The 26,038-nt window shown below is 41.7% G+C and overlaps 1 protein-coding gene across 1 annotated transcript in view; it reads left to right on the top strand.

Moving 5' to 3' along the window:
* TUBGCP3 (tubulin gamma complex component 3) overlaps nucleotides 1-10,368 on the top strand; it is a 117,745-nt gene extending 107,377 nt beyond the window's left edge. Inside the window, exons 18-22 of the mRNA XM_074990464.1 lie at nucleotides 1,271-1,359; nucleotides 1,505-1,636; nucleotides 3,297-3,437; nucleotides 4,807-4,923; nucleotides 9,221-10,368. Of these exons, the coding sequence (XP_074846565.1) occupies nucleotides 1,271-1,359; nucleotides 1,505-1,636; nucleotides 3,297-3,437; nucleotides 4,807-4,923; nucleotides 9,221-9,379 (638 nt within the window). The 3' untranslated portion in view covers nucleotides 9,380-10,368. The remainder of the gene's footprint in view (nucleotides 1-1,270; nucleotides 1,360-1,504; nucleotides 1,637-3,296; nucleotides 3,438-4,806; nucleotides 4,924-9,220) is intronic.
* The last annotated feature ends 15,670 nt before the right edge of the window (nucleotides 10,369-26,038 follow it).

Here is a 26,038-nt window from a genome sequence, read left to right as displayed (position 1 = left end):
CCTCTGTTACAGGTTAAACAAAGAACATTTAGGTAGGTTAGATATAATCAGGTTGGCAGGATCTGATCAAATTCATTTTAGAGCCTTTAAGGACCTACGTGAAGCAATCCTGGAACCATTGGGGGCTTGAAGAAGGTAAATATTGTAGCTGTCTTTAAAGTGGAAAACAAAGAGTAACTTGGAAGTTATAGATCCATCATCTTGACTTTGACACCTGGCAAGATATGGAACAAATTATTAAATGAGCAATTTGTAAGCAGCTAACGAATAATATGGTGCTGCGTAATAGTCAACATGGATTTGTCAAGAACAAACTGGAGTGACAATAAATGGTATTAATAATTTGCTCTAATATAATTACTAACATTTAGCTATGCCTTTCAGCACCTATACACTGTATTGTGGGCAAATATAAATACAGTGTGCCCAGTTTACAGATGGGGAAGACTCATGGCTGGAGAAAGTAAATGGTGTGCCCATCATCGCACACAATATACAGTAAAACCTTGAGTTATGTGAGGATTCCCACTCGGTTCGCAGCTCCTCATTGCTTGTGGGATTTGGTAAACTGAACAGCCCACCAGGGCTGGTCAGTTTTCTGGCTGCTTCTCCCTGCCTTCCCAAAGCCATGCTGCTGTCAGCCTGACAGTGGCGCTGTTGGCGGAAGGCAGGGAGAAGGTTTTTAGCTTGCCTAGCTGCCAGCAGGGTTTACTGTGTGCTGAAACTCAGGCACAATGCTGTATCTATTCCCATTCGTCAGAGTGCTGCCCACACTGACTCCGACCTAGAGCATAGATACAAAGGAGCAATATTGGACTCCAGGCCTTGAAGGAGAAATTCCAAACTGTAACAGATCTCATCCATCTTCTTGTAAGCCCATCCAAAATGTAAGTGAATGCTTTAAGACTCTTGGCCCCTGGCCAAATCCAGCCCACTCTGTCCAAGACATTGTGGTGTAAGATTTTCAAATTTAAATATTGTATGCAGATTTAATGCATTTCTTTCTGTCTCTTGGATTTGAGAATCAAAAGGCTTTCAGATGCTTCAGAGTCCTAAAATACCATATGATTAGACAGATGGTTCCTTATTTGTCTTACATTGTATAGAAATTCATTAGAGAGATTTTTACTCAGGTATGACTATCTAGAATTAAATCTAGTGATGAAGGCTGTGATGCTTATTATAGTGTACTTGATATGTTGAATAAAGCAATAGTGGTATGCTGGCTTGTTCTTTTTCTTTAATGTATAAATTCTGGGTTTTTTCACAGAGCTTTCTGGGGTGCTGCATCAGTGTCACGTTCTGGCATCAGAAATGGTCCATTTCATACATCAAATGCAGTATTACATTACATTTGAGGTACATTTTATCCATCTATTTTGTTGTTAAAAGGGAGAATAGTCACATTTAAGTAACTGAAGTGATGTGAGTCTTCTGTTTAGAGTAGAAGAGTAACTATGTAATCAAATATAAAACCCCTCAGCCCAGAATCCTTATTTTCTAGGTACTTGAATGCTCATGGGATGAGCTTTGGAACAAGGTCCAACAAGCGCAGGACTTAGATCACATCATTGCTGCTCATGAAGTATTCCTGGACACAATCATATCTCGCTGTTTGTTGGACAGTGACTCCAGAGTAAGTCTTTTTCTTCGTACAAAATCATAGCTTTATGTCAGCTTATGCTTAAATTATGGTAGCACCTAGAGTCATCCCTGTTGGGATCAGGGCCTTATTGAACAGTGCAGTAGTCCATCCCTTCAGTGAATCCTCTTCTCCAGCTACCCCTTTCTCTAAGCAAATACTTTTGCTCATATGGCTTCTACCAACTCTTGGCTTATGGCTTACATCTACCACTCCCCTTCCAATTTGCGTGCCTCTGTCCTGTCCCCTTAGGCAGCCTAATGTTACCAGGATGTCATGTCATTAACTTAAACTTTCCTGGGTCAAAATTGAACTTCCTGTGTCACTGGTCATAGGACTGAGTGACAAGAACAAAGGTAGTGTCCAGTGTGTCATTTGTTTCCACTCCAGCATCATTCTAACCATGTCTGATCAGCTTTGTATCCTTCCACTATCTCCCCCACCAAATACAGGCATCTGATTAGACCTAGTTAAGGAAAACAGAAAGAAATCGTAAATTCCATATTGGAAATTTTTTCCTGACTTTCTGAAAAGTTGACAAGCTCTGATCAGCTTTACTTCTAGCATTTACCTTTTAAGTCCCTAAGCATTTGCATGTTCTGTATCTTATCACATTTCTCCACGTGCTGGTTCCTATCTCTGTTGCATATTTGTCCACTGCTCCCGAAAGAATCTTCACACCTGATTCCATGCCTTCTTTTACATGTGGAACACTCTTTGCTGACTAGAATGTGAAATCGCTACCTTCTTCTCCTTCAAATATCTTCTCAAGGCTTGTTCTTCCATGATGCTTATGGGAGCCTGCCAACAGATAACTGCTAGATAGATAGGCAGTAGAGACTTCAGATGTTTCTTTTTTTTTGCCTTATGTAAATGCCTCTTCTCATTACATTGTGCTCATCTCCTCTCTCATATTTGTTTTTAATTGTGTAATCCTCCCACTGGTTGAATCTTGCCTTGATTATATTGTAAGCTCTTTGGGGTGGGCACTATATTGTTTTTGTGTAACACATAACACCCTGAGTGCTTCCAAGCACGATCGTAATAATTTCCTTGAAGGGCCAATTAACCAGAAAGGTTGCTTTTGAAATGAGAAGGCAATACCAGAACAAAACTCATCATATGAAAAAGTGCAATTATTTTACTCAGCTAATAAAAGCAGAACAATTGGTAAAAATTTAAAAATAATCTTATTGGAGAACCAAGAGGAACTGCTAAATGTTCTTATTTTCCTTCTTTCTAGAATTACAAATTTGTTGCAGTAGTAACATAATTATTTTGCATCTGTGGGTGGACTATTGGCCATCTGTTTTACTCCACTCTTCCCCTTCCATGTTCTTAGCCATTGGGATCATTTCAAGATAGAAAAGTGGATCACTTGGCTTGCATTTGAGGTGCCTTGTGCAGGAACAGAGCTTGAGATGAAGGATGTGTCTATTGCAATATGAATTGTCTGTCCCTTTATGGTTCCAGGAAGAAGTGTATTAGTGTGTCTCATGAACTAGAGATTTCTGCATAGTTGTGTTCTAGGTTATCAGTTTGTTTCCAGCTAAATAATTCTTTGGAATTGCAGCAAACGTTACAGTAACTTTTAAATCTTCTTTACATTCACATCTTTCTTCCTCTTGTATCCTCTTTCTGAATCTTCTCACAGGCACTTCTTAACCAGCTTCGAGCTATATTTGATCAAATCATTGAGCTTCAGAATGCTCAAGATGTAATGTACAGAGCTGCCTTGGAGGAGCTGCAGCTGAGGTTGCAGTTTGAAGAGAAAAAGAAGCAGCGTGAACTTGAGGTACAGTATGGTTGCCAAGCATAATGTATTAAGAATAAAGCTAGGATTTTGTCATTGCTATTTTTAGTTAAAAATTATGGACAGGTAACCAGCAATATTAAAAAAAAAAAAAAAAGGTACATGGAAGCCTGTGACTTGTCCCTGACTCCTGCTTAAAAAAACAAACAAATTGACAAAATGGGGAGGAAAGAAAAATCCCGCCTTCCACCCCTCTGCTGAGTTCTGGAAGGGGGGCCTCTGTGGCAGTTGGAGCTCCAGCCCTGGCTCCCATATTCATGGAGTCCATGACTTCCATGACATAATCTTTGCTTTGGTTATGGGTGGCCGTTATTTGAGAAAGATGGAAGAGCTATGTATTTTTTTAAATTTAAAGTGGATGTGTTTTTTTAAAAGGCAACACAAACATCCAAGGTTGTTGGGTATCTTGGTCAAAAGTTAAAATATAGTCAGAAGGAGAATGTTAGCAGCTTCAACACACTCCATAAGGTCTTGCAGCATGTCTTGAAAGTCAGCCATTTTTGAGCTGTTTCAGACTGAAGCATGGAGAGTAGATTCACAGCTCTGAGCCTCTCCTGGAAAATGTCTTTGTGTGATGGAGTGGGGGGAGTGCATGTGTGAGTCAGGCTGGATGTGAGAGGCAAGGAGAGCAGCTCCCAGTGGCTAAGGATGACCCTGGGACTACAACTGGCAGGTAACACCTCTGCCCTGAACAAAGAAGAGGGAGGAGCTGAGCGGGTTTGAATCGGGGATGGCAGTTAGAGGCTAGAGGAAGAGGAGCTGGAAGGCAGCTAGCCTGAGGCGAGGGAAAGCTACACCCCAGAGGGGCACCCCTCGGGGTCTTCTCCCCAGGACGGGTTGGAAGGACTGTCTCTGACTGCTGTACTGTCGCTTCTGTGAGAAACTGGGCGTCTGTTGCCTAATAAACCTCCTGTTGTACCTGCTGAGTGAGAGTCACTCCTGCCAGCGGACGGGGTGCAGTGCAGGGGGACCCCTGAACCTGATCACACTTTGCTAAGCCTAAAAAATCAAATAATTTTCCCTCTCATGATACATATTGGAAGAGTGGACTTGTGATGAAACCAGCTCATTCGTAATCACACAAAACTTAGGGAACTGTCATCTACAATTGTCTAGTGTATAATATGTCTTGGCAAGTATACATAATTTCACGCCTTTGAGTCATAACACAGCACATAGTTGTATTTACTTCATAAGCAGGGGAGAGGTAGACAGTCACAATATGAGAAGTAGAATACATAACCTGTTATGATGAATTTCAATGTATGAACATGTCAGTTCAGCCCAGTTGATCATGGGACCCATAATTTATAAATGTGAGTTTTAACATTTCTCTCACTTTGTCCTGTAGGGTGAGTGGGGAGTAACTGCAGCCGAAGAGGAAGAAGAGAACAAAAGGATTAGAGAGTTTCAAGAATCTGTACCAAAAATGTGTTCACAGCTGCGAATACTTACACATTTCTATCAGGTAACCTTCATATTAATAAGGATTATTTAATATGGACTAATAAGATAAGTTTGCCAACTTTGTATACATTTGAGTATTTAAAGAATCAAAACTAACTGCAATTTCAATATGAATGTTCATCATGTGTAACTTGGATCTTTTGCACATCTGTGTTAGCCAGTCCTGGACACACAGTGTTTTGTATTTTAAATATGTTTGAATTCATTCAGAGGGAGGTTCCATGAAAAAATCTCAACCTTAGAAACATTGATAGTTAGATGGTATTTGGGAACTTCTAGTGGGTGTTCTATATGAGCGCTGTAAGCAAATACTTCCTTATATGATAAGCTATGATGGTCTTGCCTGTTGAGTCTTGTTTCATAATGGATTTAATAGATCTTTTTAAAGTAATCTTAATCAGTATAATCCCAATTGCATTCCATTTACCTTCCTAATCTTTCCAAATGATTACTACCCAAATAATTCTCTTGAAGAAATAGTCATTTTCTTTTCTCATTTTAGGGATGTCTAAATGGGTAATGTGTGAGCAGCTAAGTGAAAGCATGCAGAGTCACATGCTGTGAAAAGAGAATTATTCAGGCTTGCTCTTAATTAGTTACATTTTATTCCAAATACACTGTTCACTAAGGAAGTCAGTAGCTACATTTTCAAGCAAAGCATTCCACAGGATTCTTTTAAAGGAAATTAATGTTACTATCATCTACCATAAGAAATTAGGGCCATACTTCTATCAATTTACTTAGGTTAGGAAACAGACCAACAAGAATGAATTTTCAGTTTTAACTTGCCCTGTTGTGTCTACTTGTCAAAGCTTGTATGAAATGTCTTGTCGTGTGCTTTTCTGTAAGCCCTGAGAAGCCACACTGTAGGATAAGGATAGCATTTTTTAGCTTTAACTACTCAAAAGCCGGTAAATAAAATCTGTAGTTAGAGAACAGCATAATCTCCAGCATCTTCTTCATCTTAATGAATATGTCTAACGCAAGTTGTTGGGACAGTTCTCCTCTTCTGCTGTTTATAATTTCCTACATGTTCAATGTAGTAAACAAAATGCCAGATGTTAAATGTAAGCATGCTAAATAAAAATAGATCAAAGAATTAGAAGAAAGACCTCTGTCTCCACATGAGATATGTTGTCCATTTTTTTAATACAGCATTGTTCTTATAGGACTGATGTGGATCTTAAACATTAAAACTCATATAGGTTTTCTTGCTACACTAAGTTACCATTAGTTCCACTATAACTGCTTTCAACAGTACATTGTGTCTTTGCTAGCTGTTCTGGCTGTTTATAGACCTGTTCAATATGTCCTTACACAACTCACCTCCATCTGTTTCAATACCAGTTTGTGGTTTCTGGCTCATAGTTTCTGATACAGTCAGCGGAGGTAGTTTGTGGTAATAACAGCCACAGTTGGGTAGGTTTTGTACTAAAATGCTCTTAAAATGTGAATCTCTTAAATTAGCATTTCTAATGTGTGAAATTGTTTTGTAAAACTAAATAATACCAGTTCTGTCTAAAATTCTGATACTACTAAGGTTGTCCGGCAGTTCCTAAGACCTTGTTTTTAGTTGCTTATACGTTTGTGGAATTCTAACCATTTGGGCTGAAAATTTCCATTCTGGTTTTCTACATTGGGATGAATTTTTGTGCTGAATTGCAGGCAGAGTGGTTTAGCTGTTTCTGAGAGAGAGGTGGGTTAAAATGTTTTGCCTGTGTTTTTTTTTAAATTAAAAAAAAAAATCTGGCACCCACATCTGAGACACCCTATAATGTAGGGATGAGGAATTGGATTCCCCTTGACCTGGCCTATGGCGAAACTCTCTAGGCTTCCCTTTCCTCCTTATCCCCTTGCTCCCTAACCTCCCGACAGCAGGGTGAGCTGGCACTAGGGTACTAGCCCTGCTCCAAATCTCCTTACCTTGGTGGACCCCCACCCTTCAGGACTTGAGCACTAGCACCATCTCACCTTGCTGGGGAGGGTGGGGAGGGAAAAGGGAAGCCCGGAGCCTCACCAAGGACCAGAGGAAGCAATGCCATGGACCTGCCTGAGCATGCAGGGCTGGAGTACGAGGGAGCATTGTCTTTTGTTTTTCTCAGGAGCCAGGACAGTTAGGGTTTTGGGATGGGTGGTGGGTTGGTTGGTGTCTTTTTCTCTGGGTCCAGGCCAGTGAGGGTGGGTTTTTCTTCTTGTTGGTATGTGTTCCCCAAATGATTTTTCTTTGAGTCAGAGGGCCCCTGAATATAAAATGTTCCCTGCCCCTTAGTCCAGTGCTTCCATGCTTTGTAATTTGACGGGAGAATCATGTTTGTGTCAGAGACCTATCTCTTACCTATCTCTTGTCATGCCTATGAAAAATCCATCTAAATTTGGCCATTTTATGAGCCTTTAACCAACTGTAGTTCACACTGTCTCAGTTGAGACACCATTAAAGGTCTGCAACAAAATTTCCTGAAGGCAAATAAGTCTTTTAATCTGCAGTGCACCAGCTTGCCGCACAGTAACATCTTGTGTGGGCACTGTTACAACTCACTGCAAATTTTGTAGTCTGTGCTGATGTCATCTGGAACTGAATCAGGATTATGTGGTGAAGGAAAGTGTTGTCTGTACGACCCCTGCTGCATGAGAGTTTGCAAGGTGTGTAGTGAATAAAGCACAGGATTGCTGGAAAAGGAATGCTAATTTCAGTCTCAGGATGCTGAAAGTTGACAAAAGCCCTCCTGGGGAACTGGATTCTGTTCCTCTCTCTGTCAGGGACTTTCTTTGTGATGCTGGACAAGTCACTTGATCCCAACTTTTCACCAGTTGTGTATTCCTTGTTTTCTGGATGCTCGATTTTGAGACCCTGGATCTGATTTGCAGAAGTGCTGAGCTTGCACAGCTGCAATTGAAGTCAGTGGGAGCCCTGCTTAAAACTAAAAAATGCGGTATATAAGCAAGAGTGCTGGAACAGTTTTTACAGTGGAGGTGTTGAGAACCATTGAACCAAACTGGAAACCCTGTATGTGATGGAAAACTTGTTACACCAGGGCATGCTGCAGTGCACTCCACCTTATGCTCCTAGTTCCAGCACCTGTGTATATAAGTGCAGTCTATTCTGTAATATCAGGTACTAGATGTTGCTTGACACTTAAAAATATCCAGTAAATTTATCTTCATCTCCCCATGAGTAAACAGGAATACCACCCCTCACCTCAGCTGAGGTGTAATGAAAATAAGTGAATTAATGTTTGTAAAGCACTCACACACTATAAAGATGGGAAGCAATGAAAAGCGCAGGAGTAAATTAATTGTTTTCAGAGTGAGGTCTGAATAGTGTGTAGTAAATAAGGCCTAGGGCTACCCATTGAACAATGAGGAGAAGACAAACCATTGAATTACGCTGAGTGCTGTCTGTTCTGAGCAAATGAGTCTGGGTCCTGTGGGGAAAAAAATGGCATGTAATTAAAGATAGTATGGTAACGCATGCACAGGGGGAATGAATTCAGGTTGTACAGATAAATATAGTTCTGATATTTGCTAACGTTTGAGTGCTTGACTTTGCAACCATAATAAAGCTAGTTTAACATTTTTCTTAGAGATCATAAATAAAATTATTGCTTTCAAAACAAGCAAAATCTTGAGCGCATGCATTACAGCTACCAGACGACAGCTTATTACACAAGCTCAAAACAAAACAAAAAAAGTAATTGATAGTACAAGAAACATTATACAGTAGCTGCTGAATCAATTGCAGGAGAACCAGTACAGTGGTGCTACTACAAGATCAGTGCTTTTATGCAATAAGATTTTGGTGTGGGATATAAAGCTGAAGAGGCTTCTCAGAGTGATTAATGCCCAGCTGACTTAAGAGCTTCTGCTGTTGCTGTTAATAGGTTTTCTGTTTTTGACTTTAGTCATGAAATCCCTGTATATAGCTGTTGTTTTGGTAAACTTTTACAGAAGTGTGCAAAAGTGTCTTAACTTGGTTTAACAGATATTTTGGAGCATAACCTTTTGTGGTGAAAGACCCGCTTCATCATGCATCTGATGAAGTGGGTCTTTGCCCGTGAAAACTTATGCTCCAAAATATCTTAATCTATAAGGTGCCACAGGACTTCTTGCTGTTCTCAAAGATACAGAGTAACACGTGTACCTCTCTGATACTAAACTTGGTTTGTGAACTATTAGTTGTAAACATTCTGCTTGCCCGTACTGTGCTACCATTCAGATTCTTAGTTTGTTAACAAGTACTTTTGCACACAAATGATGCCACTGTACATTCTGATGAATCTCCTGGCATTTTTCCTTTTCAGGGCATAGTGCAGCAGTTCTTGATCTTGCTGACAACCAGTTCTGATGAAAGCCTTCGATTTCTTAGCTTTAGATTGGACTTCAATGAACATTATAAAGCCAGAGAGCCAAGACTCCGTATGTCTTTGGGCACCAGAGGGAGACGCAGCTCACATATGTGAAGCAACTTCTAATGACTGTTCTTGGATTTCAGAAGGATGTTAAACCTGGTATTGGACAAAGTAGTCAACGTCTATACACTAAAACCAAATGGCATGCGATAGGTGTCTGTCGTTTCTGCAGGCAGTGTGTTTTCAGTCATGTGATTGTGTGACACAATAGGACAGAAAGCAAAAAAGTCTTGTTTTTTACATTGACATTTGTAATATTACAGAATTAAATGGGCTTGTTTAAACTGTTCCAACTGATCTGCTAAATCTTCCTCTTAATGAAGACAGTATTTTATTTGGGTCTTTTTAAGCACTCTTCACTGTAACTTACATTTGTCTTCAGGAAATCACATCTTACTTTTGTTTCAGAAGGCACCATTTCCTTTTTTAACAATAAATAAGAACGTGTTAATTTTTCTATATATATTTGTTCTACTGGAATATTGCTTTTGTTAAAGCCAAGAGATTTGGGTCCTTATTAAGAAAAACATTTTACTATACTGATTTTCAGTGTTGTGATGTATTTGTGTGAGAAACTTTGTATCCTGGTATGTAAATTTTACATACATTTTTAATTTTTTCTTCTCCAATGATAACATTTTCAAAATTAATTTATTATTCCAGGCAAATTCTCCTACTATACAAAACTAAATTACAGGAACACAACAGGTCTGATGTGTATAACATAACATCCTAAAAATTGAAGTTAAAACCTCAGTGCTATCACAAGTGAAGTTTAAAAAAAAAAGTGTAAATACAGATAGAAGTAAAAAAGTATTTTGTGTTCAGAATCTGATGACTAGAAAGAAATTGACTTGGATAATGAAGACTTACTTATTTCTTTCCTTGCCTATTTTTCCATTGTAAATATTTATATATTGCTGTGCAGATGCTAGGGGGAAATGGTTTTTGTAAAGATGTCATTATATCAAGTCATTTAAGTATCCATTTATTATGTTCCACAAGTAAAAGCTTAGAAGAATAAAAACACAACTATCTTTCAAATACTTCACTGTTTTTTCTGACTGGAAAATGACTGTTTTGGAGAAGATGGAAAAAGGGGTAAACGTCATACGAATGGGCATTGAAATTACAAAACCCCTGTCCATAGCAGGTCTTAGTATGTGCTCATCAACTAAGAGTGCAGTTCTACAAAAAAATATAATGACAACTACACTGAAATCCCAATAGTCCAGTCCCATAACAAATTAAACTGTAACCAGTGCCCCGATGAAGCACCCCAAAGCTTGCCTCTTACACCTTTCTCATCCCTCCCCAAACCCTTAGGGAAATAGCCTATATGGTGTGTGTGAAGCCCCTTTATCGAACAATTTTGAGCTACTTTGGATCAAGAGGGAAGAAAATTCCGTTATTGAGGACTGCTTGGTGAGAGCACTGTCATGAAACAAACTTGGCTATTTTAAAATATTGATGCTTTCAGCTCAAACTCCTCCTCTGAGGGTATGTCTACACATCAGCCTTATTTTAAAATAAGCTATTCCAGAAGAGCTATTTTGGAATAACCTCTTTTAAAATAACTCTGCTACACACAAAAATGCATTTTGAAATAGCACTTAGCTATTTCGAAATACAGGATCTACACACAGAGTCATTGGACGCATGTGCTTATTTCCAAATAGGCTCTATTCCCTGTCGTAACAGCGCCTATTTCAAAATCGTTTGTTCGAAATAGGCGCTAGTTCTTGTAGTATGCAGTTTACTAATTTTGATATAAGCCAAAACAAATATTAATAATAAAATTATTTTGAAATAGCAGTTGCATTGTGTAGATGCTAGGATAGTTATTTTGAAATAACAGCTGTGTAGACATACCCTGACTGTCTAGTGGTATCGTTGGGAAAGGTCCTTCAGATAAAGAGGTCATGTAAGTCATCAGCCAAGAGGAACATGGGCCTAAATCACAGGTTGTGGTACAAAGGTTAACTCCAGTATCTGAAAGAGACAGCTAAGGCATTGAACAAAGATGATTTACAGTTTTTCCTTTTTCAGTATTGCCCTGGACTGTGAACAGAGCTCTGCCAAAATCATCAGGTTTTTCTTCAAAACTATAACTTTGCCTCACAGCAGGAGGAACTTGAAATGAAGTGAATTATTCAGAATGTCAACTTGAAACAAATCAATTGACCAAGACCTTGTGGCTTTTAAAGTAGACACAAAAATTTTTTCGCTTCCCTACCAGCCACAATATGAGATGTCAAGCACTTTCAACAAAATCAGCTGGATTCATCCTAAGCCTTCCACCACTGATGCTTTAGTTGTTTTTTTTCCCTCTTGCTTCATTTGTTGCCGATGGAGGTGATCTGTGAGAATGAAGTTATGGATTAAGACATCTAAGGGCCAGTGCACTGATGGCAAACAAGAGTCTGGTATAGTATAAAGTCATACTCAATCATCGGGAGAATGGTCTGAGAATGGAACTGCGTTCTTCAATTTGTTTGGAAATGTCCAGGCTCAATTAACCTCTGAGGGCAAACCATCAAAACAGGCACAATGCCCTGCTAGGAAAGGTGTGCTGTAACTGTTGAGAACTCAATTTACCCACAGTGAAAGTTTCTTCCTAATCCCTGTTAGGTAAGAGCTGGTTTATGCCCTGAAGCATATGGGGTTATATCCTCTCCAAAACACTTGGGATTTTTAAATCTGTGTTGCAACTCTGGCTATGGTTGTCATGCATATAAAAATATGATTTTTTAAAAAAATAAATAAATCCTACTAGCTCCTTTGTTTAAATGTGGCAATCAGATCCATGTGCTTAACTGTGCATTGTGTGGAAAAATACTGCCCTTCGTCAATTTTAAATGCTTTGTTTTTCAGGTTAATTGAATGGCTCCCTGTGTTAGAAAGCATTTTTGTTGCTCCATTTTTTAACTCTCTCCTTAATCCAACCCCCCCAATAATGTTTTTTCCTTTTCTTCACTCCCCCTAAACTGGCCTAATGACAGTCTTCTCGCCAAGGGTGAACTGGAATTTACTCCATCCATGTAAATGCTCGTGTTTATCTTCCTTCAGCACTGTGGGCCATTGTGCCTTTCCTCCTTGAGGCCATCCCCTGTGTAGACTCCCTTGAGTCACTCCATACTTCCTTGGTTCTCCTATTTCGATTAATGGAGCCTGTTGGAACAGAGCAGGACAAGAACCAATTGACATTTAAATCAAGAGAAGAAAGGGGGGATGTCTAGGCCACACTCTCAGAAAACCATCATCCAGCATAGTCTGTCAAGCTCTCACATGGAATCTGCAAGGCAAATGCAAAAGAGGAAGACCTCAGACAATGTGGAGAAGGTCTACTGAGACCGAGAGACAACAACTGGGGTACTCCTGGAGCCAGATAGAAGTTTTGTCCCAAGACAGGGTGAAGTGGAGGAGACTTGTAGATGACCTATACTCCATGCAGAGTACAAGGGTTAAGTAGTAGTAGTAGTAGTAGTAGTAGTTGTGTTTAACTTTAGAGGAACCTATTCCTCTGTTCCTGGCACTCTGATGCCCTTTCTGGGTAGTTTCACCGTTCTCTTCTTTGCAATTTAACTCACTTCTTTTCAACTGCCACTTTTCAAATGGCTTGCAAATCTACCTCTTTCCCCTAATAATTTAGGTCAGATGTCCACCTGTATCCCTGGTAAACCAGACTAGCACCTACTCAGGCTTGCTGCTTTACGTTGTGAGTTCAAACATGCTCACAATGAGGGTACCTAGGCCCTGTTAGATAAAATGCTTAACAAGTTACATGCTGAGTTAACGTCTGCTGCTTGAGAACATGGCCAGAATATAACTGTAGACCTGCAAGGAGCTGCAGGGAGCATGGAACAATAGTTTTTGAGAGTGGAGAATCATCTCAAGTGGGAAAGGACACTTATGTGATTGCTGTTCAATTTGTAAGGCCTTTGAGCCCGGAACTTTGAAAAATAGGGCCCAATGCCTTAAAGTCTTCTTAATGGAGGTGGCTCTTAAGCCTCAAGAGTCTCCAGCAGGAGCAGAGAGTGGAGCCTCCTCGGTGCAAAGTGCACCAGTGCTGTCAACCATGGTGCTGCCTAAGGACTCTTGGCACCGGGAGCAGGTGCAGGCACCATCACCTTCTTGCCGCCATAGGAGTCAATCTCTGGTGCTGAAGAAGAAGAGGTGGCATGAGAGGCATTGCTCGCCGAAGTCAAAGGGGATTGGCCTTAAGTCCATGGCTTTGGCACGCACTGTCAAAGGGCGGGAGGCATGTACATTGAAGCCGGTGTGGAGCAGAAGCCTGCAGGCACTGGACTTTTCCCTCAATGCTGGAGGTGTTTTGAGCGGCACAAAGACTGCTTCAGATGACTGTGCTGGGTCCTTCTCTGTCTGTGGAGGACAGGCACTGTACCCCTGCAACAATGATCAGGGCTCATGGACGTGACGCCAGCACCAACCCCTGCGCTCACGTTAATGCTGGCACCAACACTGTAAGAGATAGTGGAAAGGGATTGCTGGCAAATAGGACCACCCAGGGTAACACAACAGATCTCCTGGATGGCCGAGTCCACCTGGCTTTCTTGAAGGTGATAAGCCCCCATCTCCCATGTGTTCCCCTATGGGAATGGGGACACAATCAGTGGAAGTCCAATGGCCAATGTGGATGGGGCACAGTATAATCTTTGGCCTCCTAGTAGCTTTAGGCATTCCCCACCTACAGAAAGCCAGAAGGGTAACCTCCTTGTCTGTGCAGAAGAAGGGCCAACATTACCAAAATAGAGGGTATTACCTATTCAGAGGTTGCCGGAGGTACTCTGTACCCCAGTGAGTGTTGCATCCATTCCGATAAGGAGATCCTGTGCACGTGTCCATATAATATCTTGATGAACTTGCCTAGGTTTAAAGTAATGGTCACTGAGAAACGGATTCATACTGAGCTGGTCCAAATGAACAGTACGAACTGGTGTTTGACTGCCCAGACTGACCACTGCATCAAACTGAATGGGAAGTCCTGCCTATCCACATATCCATCTGTGTGCCTGACGGTCCCTCAAAGGGCAGTCCTGACCATTGATGGGATACGGCTCCCACCGTCTGGGAAATGGGCACAGGAAGTGTCCGAGGAACAGACAGAGGCATATCAGACAGAGGCCTCTTTGTCCTCCCCAGATGAGGTGGTCGTCCGAGGAGATATATCTCCCCCAGATGATCTTAAACAATTTCAGGACCTGTTCAAAAGGGTGGCACAGTCCCAAAACATACAGGTGGTGGAGGTATAGGAGAAGCAGCACAAGCTCCTCAAGAATGAGACCTCCCACATCATCGAAGATTGCCATCCCACTAGATGAGGCCATCCTGAAGGCTGCCACAAACATGTGGCAGACCCCAGCTTCTATTCCGCCAACCAACAAACGGGTGTGCTTTGTCCCATCAAGGGGAATGTAGTTTTTATTTAACCACCCCCAACTGAACTCCCTTGTGGTGGAGACCTCTCAACAGAGACCGAAGACACCGCAATACAAATCCACAGTGTCTGACAAGGACGCAAAGAGACTGGACTTATTCAGGAGGAAGGTATATTCATCCTCCACTCTACTGTTACGCATGGCCAACTATGCTGCGCATCTCTCCAACCGTAATTTTGACAATTTTATACAAGACTTACTTCACTCATGGACTTTCTCCTGGATGACAAGAAGCCTGTTTTAAAGGCAATAGTTCAGGAAGGGTATGCAGCCTCGTGTACAGGCATCCAGATTGCACTAGACGTGGCGGACACAGCAGCACACTCTATGGCCACCGCAATGGTGATGCAGTGAGTGTCGTGACTCCAGACATTTGGCATTCCTAAAGATCTACAAACAAAAGTTGAAGACCTTCCCTTTGATAGGGCAAAACTGTTTGCTGAATCCACAGACTCAGTCCTCCACTCCAGCAAGGACTCGAGAACTACACTCAGAACACTGGGTATGTACACCCCTCCTTACAGAAGGACGAGATTCTACTCATACCAGTGACGTTATACCTATCAATCTCAGCACCTGCAATACCAGCGAGGCTATGATTAAGGGTGCCACCAACAACAAAGGCCACCCAGGTGACGTCCCCAGCAAGGCTGTACCCTGGCATCACAGACAGCCAGGCAGCAAGTTTGACTGCTATGTCAAGGACTGCGATGTCACAACCATCATTCAGTGCCAGTGACAACCTATGTTCCACCATCACCTCAGACCATTCTACCATCAATGGAAAAGTGTCATTGTGGACAAATGGGTACTGGAGATTATTGCTGTGGGATACGTCACCCCATTCCGCTCCATGACTCCACCAAAACCCCCTACCCAGGCCCTCTTCAGGGACCCCTCTCATGAGATGCTGTTGAAACAAGAGGTGGACCACCTCATATCTATCGGAACGGTAGAGAGAGTCCCGGACGAGTTCCAGGGGAAAGGTTTTTACTCTCAATACTTCCTCAGAAAAGAAAACAGGAGGCTGGAGACCAATCCTAACCTTATGGGCTCTCAATCGATACCTCTGCAAACAGCATTTCAAGATTACCACAATTACTTTCACAGTACTTCACAGCACTGGATGATGGAGACTAGTTCACAGCCCTTGACTTGCAAGACGCATATTTTCACATAACCATCCACCCTGCACACAGGCGCTTCCTCCACTTCACCGTGGGTACAGAACACTTCCAGTACAGAGTCTTGCCCTTCACTCCATCCTCAGCTCCCAGGGTTTTTACAAAGACACTTTCTGTAGTGTCAGCTTACCTGCATCAGCAGGACGTATTAATCTTCCTGTATCTGGCTGACTGTCTATTGAAAGGTGCCTCGTGGGCAAATGTGTTATGCATGATAGACATCACTACGAAGACATTCCTCTCACTGGGCCTAGTCATCAAATTCCAAAAATCGATGACGGAGCCCACGCAGGACATAGAATTCATTGGAGCGTGCCTTGACTCCATCACAGCAAGAGTGTATCTGCCCACCGCACGTTTTCATGCCATCCGGTCTCTGATACAGTGCTGATGTACAGCCCCAAAGTATGAGTATTAACTTGCTTGCAGCTCCCGGGACACATGGCTACCACCACATTTGTGGTGCAGAATGCCAGATTGCATCTTTGCTGCCTCCAGCACTGGTTGGCGACTGCGTATGTGCCAATGACATATGCCACTCACAAAAAGGTATCGCCCCTAGCAGAGGTGCAAGTCTCTGACATGGTGGATGGACCCCAAGAATTTGCTGTCAGGGGTGTCCTTTCATCAACCGCAAATCACAGTTTTTCTCACAACAGATGCTTCCCATGTAGGCTGGGGGCACACATGGGAAACAGGTCAGCACAAGGGTGATGGTCCCATACAGAGATGGCAATGCACATAAACATTCTGGAGCTATGAGCAGTGTTCAGTGCATGCAGGCACTTGCACCAATACCTGCAACACAAGGTGGTTGGGGTCAATACCAACAACATTTCCACAATGTATTATATCAATCATCAGGGTGGGGTCAGATCCCACGCATTATACGCACAGACAGTCTGCCTGTGGAACTGGTGCATTGCAAACAACATAACCTTAAAAGCCTCCAACTTACCAGGTGTCAGCAATGCAAGGGCAGATCAGTTGAGCAGGCACTTTGTTCTTACACATGAATGGGAGATCCACTCCGATCTGCTCTGCAATATATTCAACACATGGAGGTTCTCTCAGACTTGTTGATGTAGGTGGCAAACAAGAAATGCCCTTAATACTGCTCCAGAGCGGGCATCGGCCTACTGTCATGGAAGGGCCCCTTGCTGTATGCATTCCCGCCTATGGTGCTTATCCATAAAGTCCTGGAGAAGGCAAGGAGGGAGAAGGCATGCTTGATACTTATAGCCCCAGTGTGGGACTGCCAGTACTGATTTCCTCTGCTGCAACACGTCGTGCTGCCCGCCACTCCCCCTCCCCATTGTACCAGATCTCCTCACACAGAACTAGGGGATCATGGGACACCCTCAGCCTCGAATCCTTCGCCTCAAGGTATGCCTAATCCTTGGCTCAGCACCCTAGAGGGAGTATGTTCAGAAAGAGTGAAAGAGGTCTTAGAATGCAGTCGACGGGCCTCTACCAGGAAAGTTTATGTGTACAAGTGGAAGCACTTTACTTCCTGGTGTTTGTCCAAACAATTGACCCCCCCCGACCCCGGAGGTCCCAGTTCCCACAATTTTGGATTATCTAGTGGACCTAAAACAAGAGGGACTCTATCATCACTAAAGGTCAACCTCGCAGCTATATCAGCATTCTGCCACACAGTGGAAGGGTCAACTGTCTTTGCCCATCCCATTACAGCACAGTTCCTGAAGGGCCTTGTGAACTTACACCCTGCTGCAGAAACCGTTATCGCCTTTATGGAACTTAGATCTGGTCCTTGACGTGCTGTCTAGACCACCTTTTGAACCTCTAGCCACCATTTCCCTATGCCTACTTACCATAAAAACGACCTTTCTTCTCGCGATCACATCTGCTCAAAGGGTGAACAAGCTGGCGGCGGTAATGGTAGTTCCGCCCTATACAACCATCTCCAAAGAAGCGGTGATACTGCACCTACACCTGGCGTTCCTTCCAAAGATCTCTTCAGAGTTCCATATCAACGAGCTGATAATTCTACCATTCTTCTACCCAAGACTGCACACCTCAAGTAGGAAAGTACGGCTGCATTCACTTGATGTGAGAAGGGCACTGGCCTTCTATATAGCCAGAACCAAACCCTTCCGAAAGATGGATAGACTCTTGGTGTCTCTTGCACCCGGATCAAAAGGGGAAGGACTACCATCACAAAGAATTTCAAATAACATAGTATCCTGTACAAAGAGGTGCTATGCATTACATAAGACCCCTCTGCTAGTTCTGCCCAGGGCTCACTCCACCAGAGCGATGGTGGCCTCAACAGCCTTCTCTAAAGGAGTCTCCCTGAAGGACATTTGCAGAGCAGTGACATGGTCATCCTATGACACCTTTGCCAGACACCACGCAATTCATCCAGTGTTGGAAGAGGATACATGCCTGTTGACAGCAGTCCTTCCAAGGGCAAGCTGCACGTAATCTGGTACCCACCTCCATTTTTCTGGGGGTCACTACTGGGTAATCACCAACTGTGGAGCACCCATGGGAATCAGTCGAAGAAGAAAGAAGTTACTCACTTGTGTAGTAACGATGGTTCTTTGAGATGTGTCCACGTGGGTGCTCCACTACCCACCTGTTCCCCCCACCCCCCGCTTCGGAGTTCTGCTTTATATTTTTCAGGAGCACCCGGGGAGGTTGATCGAGGAACTGGCATGGACCGGATCATGCACGTGACTGAAAGCGCGCCAAGGACCGGTGCACATCGGCACATGCATGATCCAACAAGATACATCTTGGGAGTCTCCGATCTGCAGTGCCAGGGTGAGCCCAGCACCTACGGGGACACATCTCGAAGAACCATTGTTACTACACAAGTGAGTAACTTCTTTCTGCTGCCTTTCCCTCCATGGCAATTTCTCTTTGCGGTGTCTGCTCTATGGATTGCCTGATGGAGCCCCAGAAAATCCCAGTCAGTGTGCCTAGGTCCCTAGTTTGCCTTGGTCTGGGCCTGTGCCCCTTTCATCTGCTCAAAGGTTGGGTCTACACAGAGACACTCTCCCAGCAGCTCCATGCTAATGAGCAACCTCGCAATTGCAAATGGATGCTCATTAGCATGATCCAGCAGCTCACTGGTATCTCACTAGACCTTGCATGGCTATGCTAATGAGCAACCATTTGCAAATGCGAGGGTGCTCATTCACATGGAGCTGCTGGGAGAGCAGATCCGTGTAGACCCAGCCATAAGAGATTTCCATGATGATAAAGGAAAAGGTTAGATCACATGGACTTATGCAACTGGACGGAGCAGAGAACTGGAGTCTTAAATTCCATATCTTGTTCTCTTTGAATTTTTCTTATGTGCCATTCCCACCATGTCAGACTGCCTTGCAAGCACTGATGGTATCTTCATAATACTCTGATGTATGGAATCATTATTATTTTAGGTTTTACAGGTGGGGAAGAGAGACAAAACTCTTCAGCAAAGCTCAAGGGCCCTGTGTAATTATAATCCATGTGAACAGTCCCATTGACTTCCAAGGGACTACTTGCATGTATGCATATAAGTGCTTTGTTGGATTGGCCCAAAACTCTGGGGTGTGCCCCCTGTGGGGCACAGAGGAATATTTGAGGGGGCCTAGCAAGGGAGCACTGCTCAGACCAACTCTGCCCTCATCTAATCCACAGCCGTATCCCCAGCCTTACCCTCCCACCCTGGTCTGGCTACAACTCCTTACTTGTCCCTGCTCCCAGCCTCAGCCCCAGACTGTGGTGCTGGTCCAAGACCCAGCTGCAGCCCTAGCCTCTGTTCCCTTCCCTCTGTCCATGTCGCTGCATCCTGGGAGCTACAGCCCTGCTCCCAGCCCTGACTGGAGGGAGCATGGCATGATCCTGAAAAATGTGGGGACCACAGACCTAAGTGACAGCCCTGAGTCCATTCAGGAAGTCTGTCAGAGTGTCATTGCCCAACATTATATGGTGGTTCAAGTAATTTGATCTTCTCTGCACCTCAGTGGCAAAACTTTGAAAAGTGCTTTGTTAGCTACTTAGTGAAAAAGCCCTGTAAAAGTGACATCGTTTTTGTAATATTCTAGTCTGAGTTCTCCCTACAGCATTGCTATTAGTGATTCTTCTGGGAGGAGACTGTAATTATAGTGTGTGTGTGGATTATGAGGTATTTGGATTAGCTAAATCTGTATTTAAATACTTGGGGTGAGGGGGTAATGGGCCGGGAAGGGGTGGTCGGGTTCTTTCTAACCTCTCAGAATGGTAGTGTTAAGATAGCTGAAGATTTGAGTTCTTATAATACTTGATAGGTAGCCTATGCAGTCCAGGACTTGCCTATAAAAACACGTCTTCTCTGGCCTTCTGGGTTTCCATGCTGGATCTGCTGTTAGCTGGCTGTATCTTGATATGCTATTTAAACTGGATTCCATTAGATAATTTATTCCTCTTTTTTTTCTTTTTAATTTCACATGAGTGAATAAGTTTTTTTCATAATCTGGCAGTATTTTATTAATTTCCTCTGGAAAGGAAGCAGTCAATGTTGGCTCATTTCGAGAGAGGATCTGATTCCAACAGTTTCCTCTGAATATTTCTTTATCAGCTTTGCTGTTAGCTTTTCTGCCTTATCTCCAGTGTTCATATATTGACTGCATGGAACTGGGTAATGCTATATCCATTAAGTATTTTAATTTGTTATGCTCTGTTCAATTTTTCTAATACTCATAACAATATTACACTTTCTTTTTCCCACCCAAACTCCTATACTCTTTGTATTTTAATCCTTTCAGCCCAAAGTATAGTTTTCCTAGAAAATGTCTCTGGCCTCTGGGCAAACTCTAACAAGTTGATACTTGTTCTGACTTTAAAAAAATCATTTGACATTTTTCCCTCATCTTTTTGAAACACAGTCATCTCCATTGCATCCTCTTTTTTTTTTTTTTTAAAGGGATTATAAAAAATAAACCTACTTTTACCTATTTTCTGTTTTATGCTCTGTACACAGATCTGCTGTCACTGAGACTTTTCTTCCACAGCAACACTCTTATGGCCTGCTTCAGAAAAGCCCCCCTGTTCAAAACACCACTTAAACATCTGTCAGTAGGATTTAATCATGTACTTAAAGATAAGCTAAATGCTTAAATGCTGTCCTGAATTGGGGCCTAAAGCTGTAACACTTGGATCTTGCAAAGATTGACACAAATGCTTAGGTTCGTGTAGGTATACTTATGCTCATGAGTAAGCATGTGTGAAAGGATTTGCAGGACTGGGGCCTATGGCCCTAAAGTAACAGACCATATTATTACCAATGATTAGTTTTTAGAGACCCGTAAAAGTACGAGTGTGTAAGCAACGGGTAGTTTTTTATGTAGTTTTACTGCATATCATACCAATGTTAAGGAGTTTTTGTTCTGAATTCTCATTATCAGCCATAAACAAACAAAAAACCCACCCTTTCCTGTATTTTGGGCTGAAATTTATGCTTTTTTCACCCAAAAGATGAACACAAAATCTTGATTAATATCTATGGAGCTGGTTGAGAGTGATGAGTAAGTGTGTGTGTCAGGGGGAGGAGAGATATTGAAAGCTCTCAGCAGACGCCTACTTCATACTTCAGTTGGATCACAGTTAGCCCAACACAGGAAGCTTTTGAAAGTCCCATGTTACATGTTTTATATATTTAAGTAAACATTCAACTGTTCCTTTGCACTAAGAAAATGAAACAGATTTATGCAGAAGGCTGAAAAATTCGTCGTCTTCAGAGCAGCTTAAATTGATGATCTGCTCTAATATTTTTTGAATGCGATCATTTATTACTGTGTATAATTAGACTTCCACCTTGCAAAATGCTTCTTCATTTGCGCCCTGATTCAACAAATCACTTAAGCAGTCCATTTGAGTTTAACATTTAGCATGTGCAAAAGTGATTTGCTGAATCAAGCCCTTTATAATGCTACTCACACTTTCAAATTTACTATTCTAGTGTTGAGACAGGAGTAAGTGTCTTCTGATATTGAACACCTAGCTATTCTTGTTTAGTTAGAGCTGGGCCGTTTCTGGATAAAAATTTAAGGGTTTGTTAGAATGCACGTATCAGTAAATGGAACTTTTCACATTCCTCCCTCTGACAGGGCAATCAATGGGGTTGGGGGAATTGATACCCAAAGGCTTGACAGATTTGCATGAAACATGAATCTCTTCTGTGTGTGTCTTTTACAGTATTAATATTGCAATGTTAGTTATGGACATTGTGAAAATTCAAACATATAGGTTATGGTTATACTACAGCGATCTGTGGACAGAAGTCTCTGTTGGAAGATATTTCCCAACAAAACTTCTGTCGACAGACTGTGGACACACACAAAAACCAATTGGAAGAGTGCTACGCTCTGTCGACAGAGCAGCCGGACAGCCCAGCTGCTCTTCCAACAAAACAGGCACCCAGAAGCACACCAGACAGGGCTGCCCATTGTTCTGGACACTGTCTGTTAAGAGAAGGCCACTCAGAGCATCCACACAGCTTTTTTTTGTTGTTGTTATTGACAGCAGCATTATGCCTCATAGCTGAGAGGCAGAATGCTGCTAGCAAAAGTACTGAGTTTTGTCAACAAAACACATTTTTTGGATGGACATTCCTTGAGTTTGGTCGACAAAACTGGGGTTTCGCCAGCAAAACTTATTAGTGTAACCATAGCCATAAAGAAAATGTGTATGTTAACTTAATATTTTGTAAGATGTCATTAACAAATTTAAAACTAATCTCTACATTAGCAAGTACTGAAGCCTAATATAAAAATATTTATTATCATGATTACAAAAGAAAGCAACCTCCAGGACTCAGAGGACTATCATGATCACGCATGGCAAAATAATTGGTACTACATATTGCTGGATATCACTGATCATGTAGCATGATCATGTTTACTCCTTTGAATGCTACCCATGCTCTAATCAGAATATGAATCAGAGTTACAAGAATCCATTCTGTGCTGAGAACATGTACACTTTGAACCATCATGTTGGGATATTTCTGACAGATGCGTTTTTGCAGTTGTATCTGAAGAAATGAAGACATCTGATGAAGAATCATCACTAGGACTTGAGTCACTACATCTATCTAGAAATGAGCAATTTGAATGAGATGCATTACATTTTTTAGATCTTGATCTTGATCTATGTTTGTCATGCCTAGGCGATCTTTGATGGTTTAAATGCTTTCTGTGAAGAGTAAGATCTTTATCTCGTAGTCTTTTATAACCATGTTCTTTTGATTTTGTACAATGATGTCTTGGTTTGTGACAACACGCCTGATTTGCTTTTAAAGTTCTAGGTCTAGTTCTGTGGTTCTTGCATGTTTTCGTTTCTGAAGACAAACAGTTGACAGGGAGCATTTGTGAACAGTGACTGCATTTTGAAGGTTGAGTTGTAGTTGACAGAACTGTATGTCTTTCATCAGCCCTTTTTGACGGTGAGGAGAGATTATTTGCTGGTTGTTTTCCTACAGGTTCTAAGTCTTTACCACTTTTTTTAGCTTCTTCTGTTGATAAATACCCTGGAGGTGACTGATTCTTCACTATAGTAACATCTCTTTTCAGTTCTTCGCAATCAATTTCTGGGATTGATTTGGCTTCATCATTTGTTGGGTCTCCTCTTTTGTAAATGTTGTAAGTATTAGTTATTACTGGTTCCCTAAAATAAAAAATAAGTCCAGAAAGCGATATATTTATGAATTTAGATAATGATTTAAAAATTATCTTATAGGAGAAACCTAATTTACATTCAGATGTCTTTTACTTTGAGGACTTAACACTTTGTGTTCCAGAATTCAAAAAAAGTTGTGTATTTAACCATAGCATCTTAATCATTCAATAACGATATCAGGGGTCAGCCACCTTTCCAAGGCAGACTGCCAAAATTTGACCTTTTGATTTCTGTGTATGGTCCAAGTTTCTGTGACATTTTTTTTTTTACAGTCACTAATAATCTTACTCAAAATAGCTTCATTAATAAATTAAGATGCAGAGTTTTACTGTTTAGGTGGTGGTTGGTAGCATTAGCTGGTCTTTTGTTAATCTACAGGCGACATGGCTTTTAGCAAGCTAATGGGGGAAAAGGGGCAGGGGCTCAGCTCCTGCCTTGCATGCCGACGAAAAACTTGGCTCATAGGCCGTTCTTGGCACCTGTGCCAGGAGATGCTGACTCCTGTACTATATAATGGGGTAGGAGAAACAATAACTCACTGTTTGTTCTTCGCAAATATTGAAGTAAATATGTGCATCAACACTATTACGGCCAATATCAAACCAGTAACAGCTACACAAGCTATGATGATGTGCTTTAGAAGACCTTTAAGATCTGCAGTTTTTGCTTTTTTCTTGTCATGAATACCTAAAGGAAATTACAATTACAGTTCCACATTAGAGAGATGAATGTGTATTATTAATAATTTAACAATGTATTCTAAACATTACTGCAAATTGTGGTAATGTATTTTTCTCCTTTTATAATTTCTTTCCTTAGTCATAGTCATATCATAGAACTGGAAGGGACCTTGAAAGGTCATCAAGTTCAGTCCCTTGCCCTCTGAATAGGAACTATCATCATCCCTGAGAGATTAGATTTAAAAAAAAAAATCTGCCCCAGACCCTTGAAAGGGCCCCTCAAGGACTGAGCTCATAACCCTGGGTTTATAAGGCCAATGCTCTACCTGCTGAACTCTCCATCAGTAAAAATCCTGCTCCCTTTTGCTTTTGAATTAAAGTAACACTGAGCAGAACTCTTTAAAATCCTGCAACTTCTGCACTCTGAAGTATATAATTAAACAGCTGTTTGGTATGTTTCCTTGAATTGCTCTTAGTCTTGCTAATTTAAATATTTTTATAGATCAACTAGTAAGGTTTGCAGCCACACTCCCACCCATCTTTCCTCCCTTTCCAGTTGCTCAGATCAGCGAACACATGAGCATACATGAGAACCACAGTACTTTTGCCCCCATTTATGCCCATAAAAGCTTTGCTAGGGAAGACTACAGGACTGGACCTTAAACGTTAACAAGAAGTGAACTGTAATTTCAATATTTAAGGAAGGCTGCAAAAGTTTTATTGCTTATTTAAACTTAGGTTTGTATTTAGTGTTTACCTCACTGCACCAATTTTAAATACAAATTCTCTTTTCCTTGGAATCTTGCTGTCCTATAACCTATCCAAACCCTTTCAAAGACCACCTTGTGCATCAACTCATCAGTGGCATAAACGGTGTGGTAAATTAGCTGTCTGGTGCAAAAGGTAAAGAATTGCAACTGGCACTGATGTGACACTGTGACCCAGATTCATCAAGATACTCGTACCCATGTACCTAACTTTAAGCTCAGAGACTCCTGAAACTATTCACGCTTACAGTAAGGCATGTACTTAAGAACCTCAATGAATAAGGCTTAAATGCCAAAACAGTGCAATTTTAATACTTCCTCTTATAACAGCCATGCACTTTACATCACTAATTAAAGTGTAAAAAGAATACTGAGCCTGACCTACAATTAGGATTACTCATATGCTGAAAATTAGATAACTGGTATTCTGCTAGGATCAAATTGAAGGCTGGCATAAGTGGATACAACTTGTGTGGAAGTTAATGGTAGCTGCACCTGCTCATGTTGGGCCTGGCTTTCTCCCAAATGTGTCAAGGAGTGTGTGGATATAAATTAGAATGGGGTAGGGTTGGATGGGAATGGGAGGGCAGTTTTCACTTCTCTACTTATTATAACACTCTCCCACTCCATCAGCATAGAGTTACACTTGTTTTGCAAAGCCAAAGAAAGCCAAATGTGAAAATGTTTAGTTTAAATCACTCTTTAAATATCTGCTAAATTTGGCTTTAATGGGAAAGGTACCATCATTTACTTCAACTGGGTCCTCTGTTTCTCTCCAAATACTTTTAAACAGCATTCCCTGACCACTCCTCTGTATGTGCCTCTCACGCAACAGCTCCTTCTAATTTGCCTAATCCTGTAATCAAAATGCATAGAAACATCCTAATAACTGAGATGAGTCAACAAACGTTCATGCTCAATATATTTATAATAGCAACAAGGTGTAATT

Source organism: Carettochelys insculpta, chromosome 1 (assembly GCF_033958435.1).
Source record: "Carettochelys insculpta isolate YL-2023 chromosome 1, ASM3395843v1, whole genome shotgun sequence".
Classification (NCBI taxonomy): domain Eukaryota; kingdom Metazoa; phylum Chordata; order Testudines; family Carettochelyidae; genus Carettochelys; species Carettochelys insculpta.
Note: the sequence above shows the minus strand (reverse complement) of the source record. Positions and strands in the feature narration are given on the sequence as shown.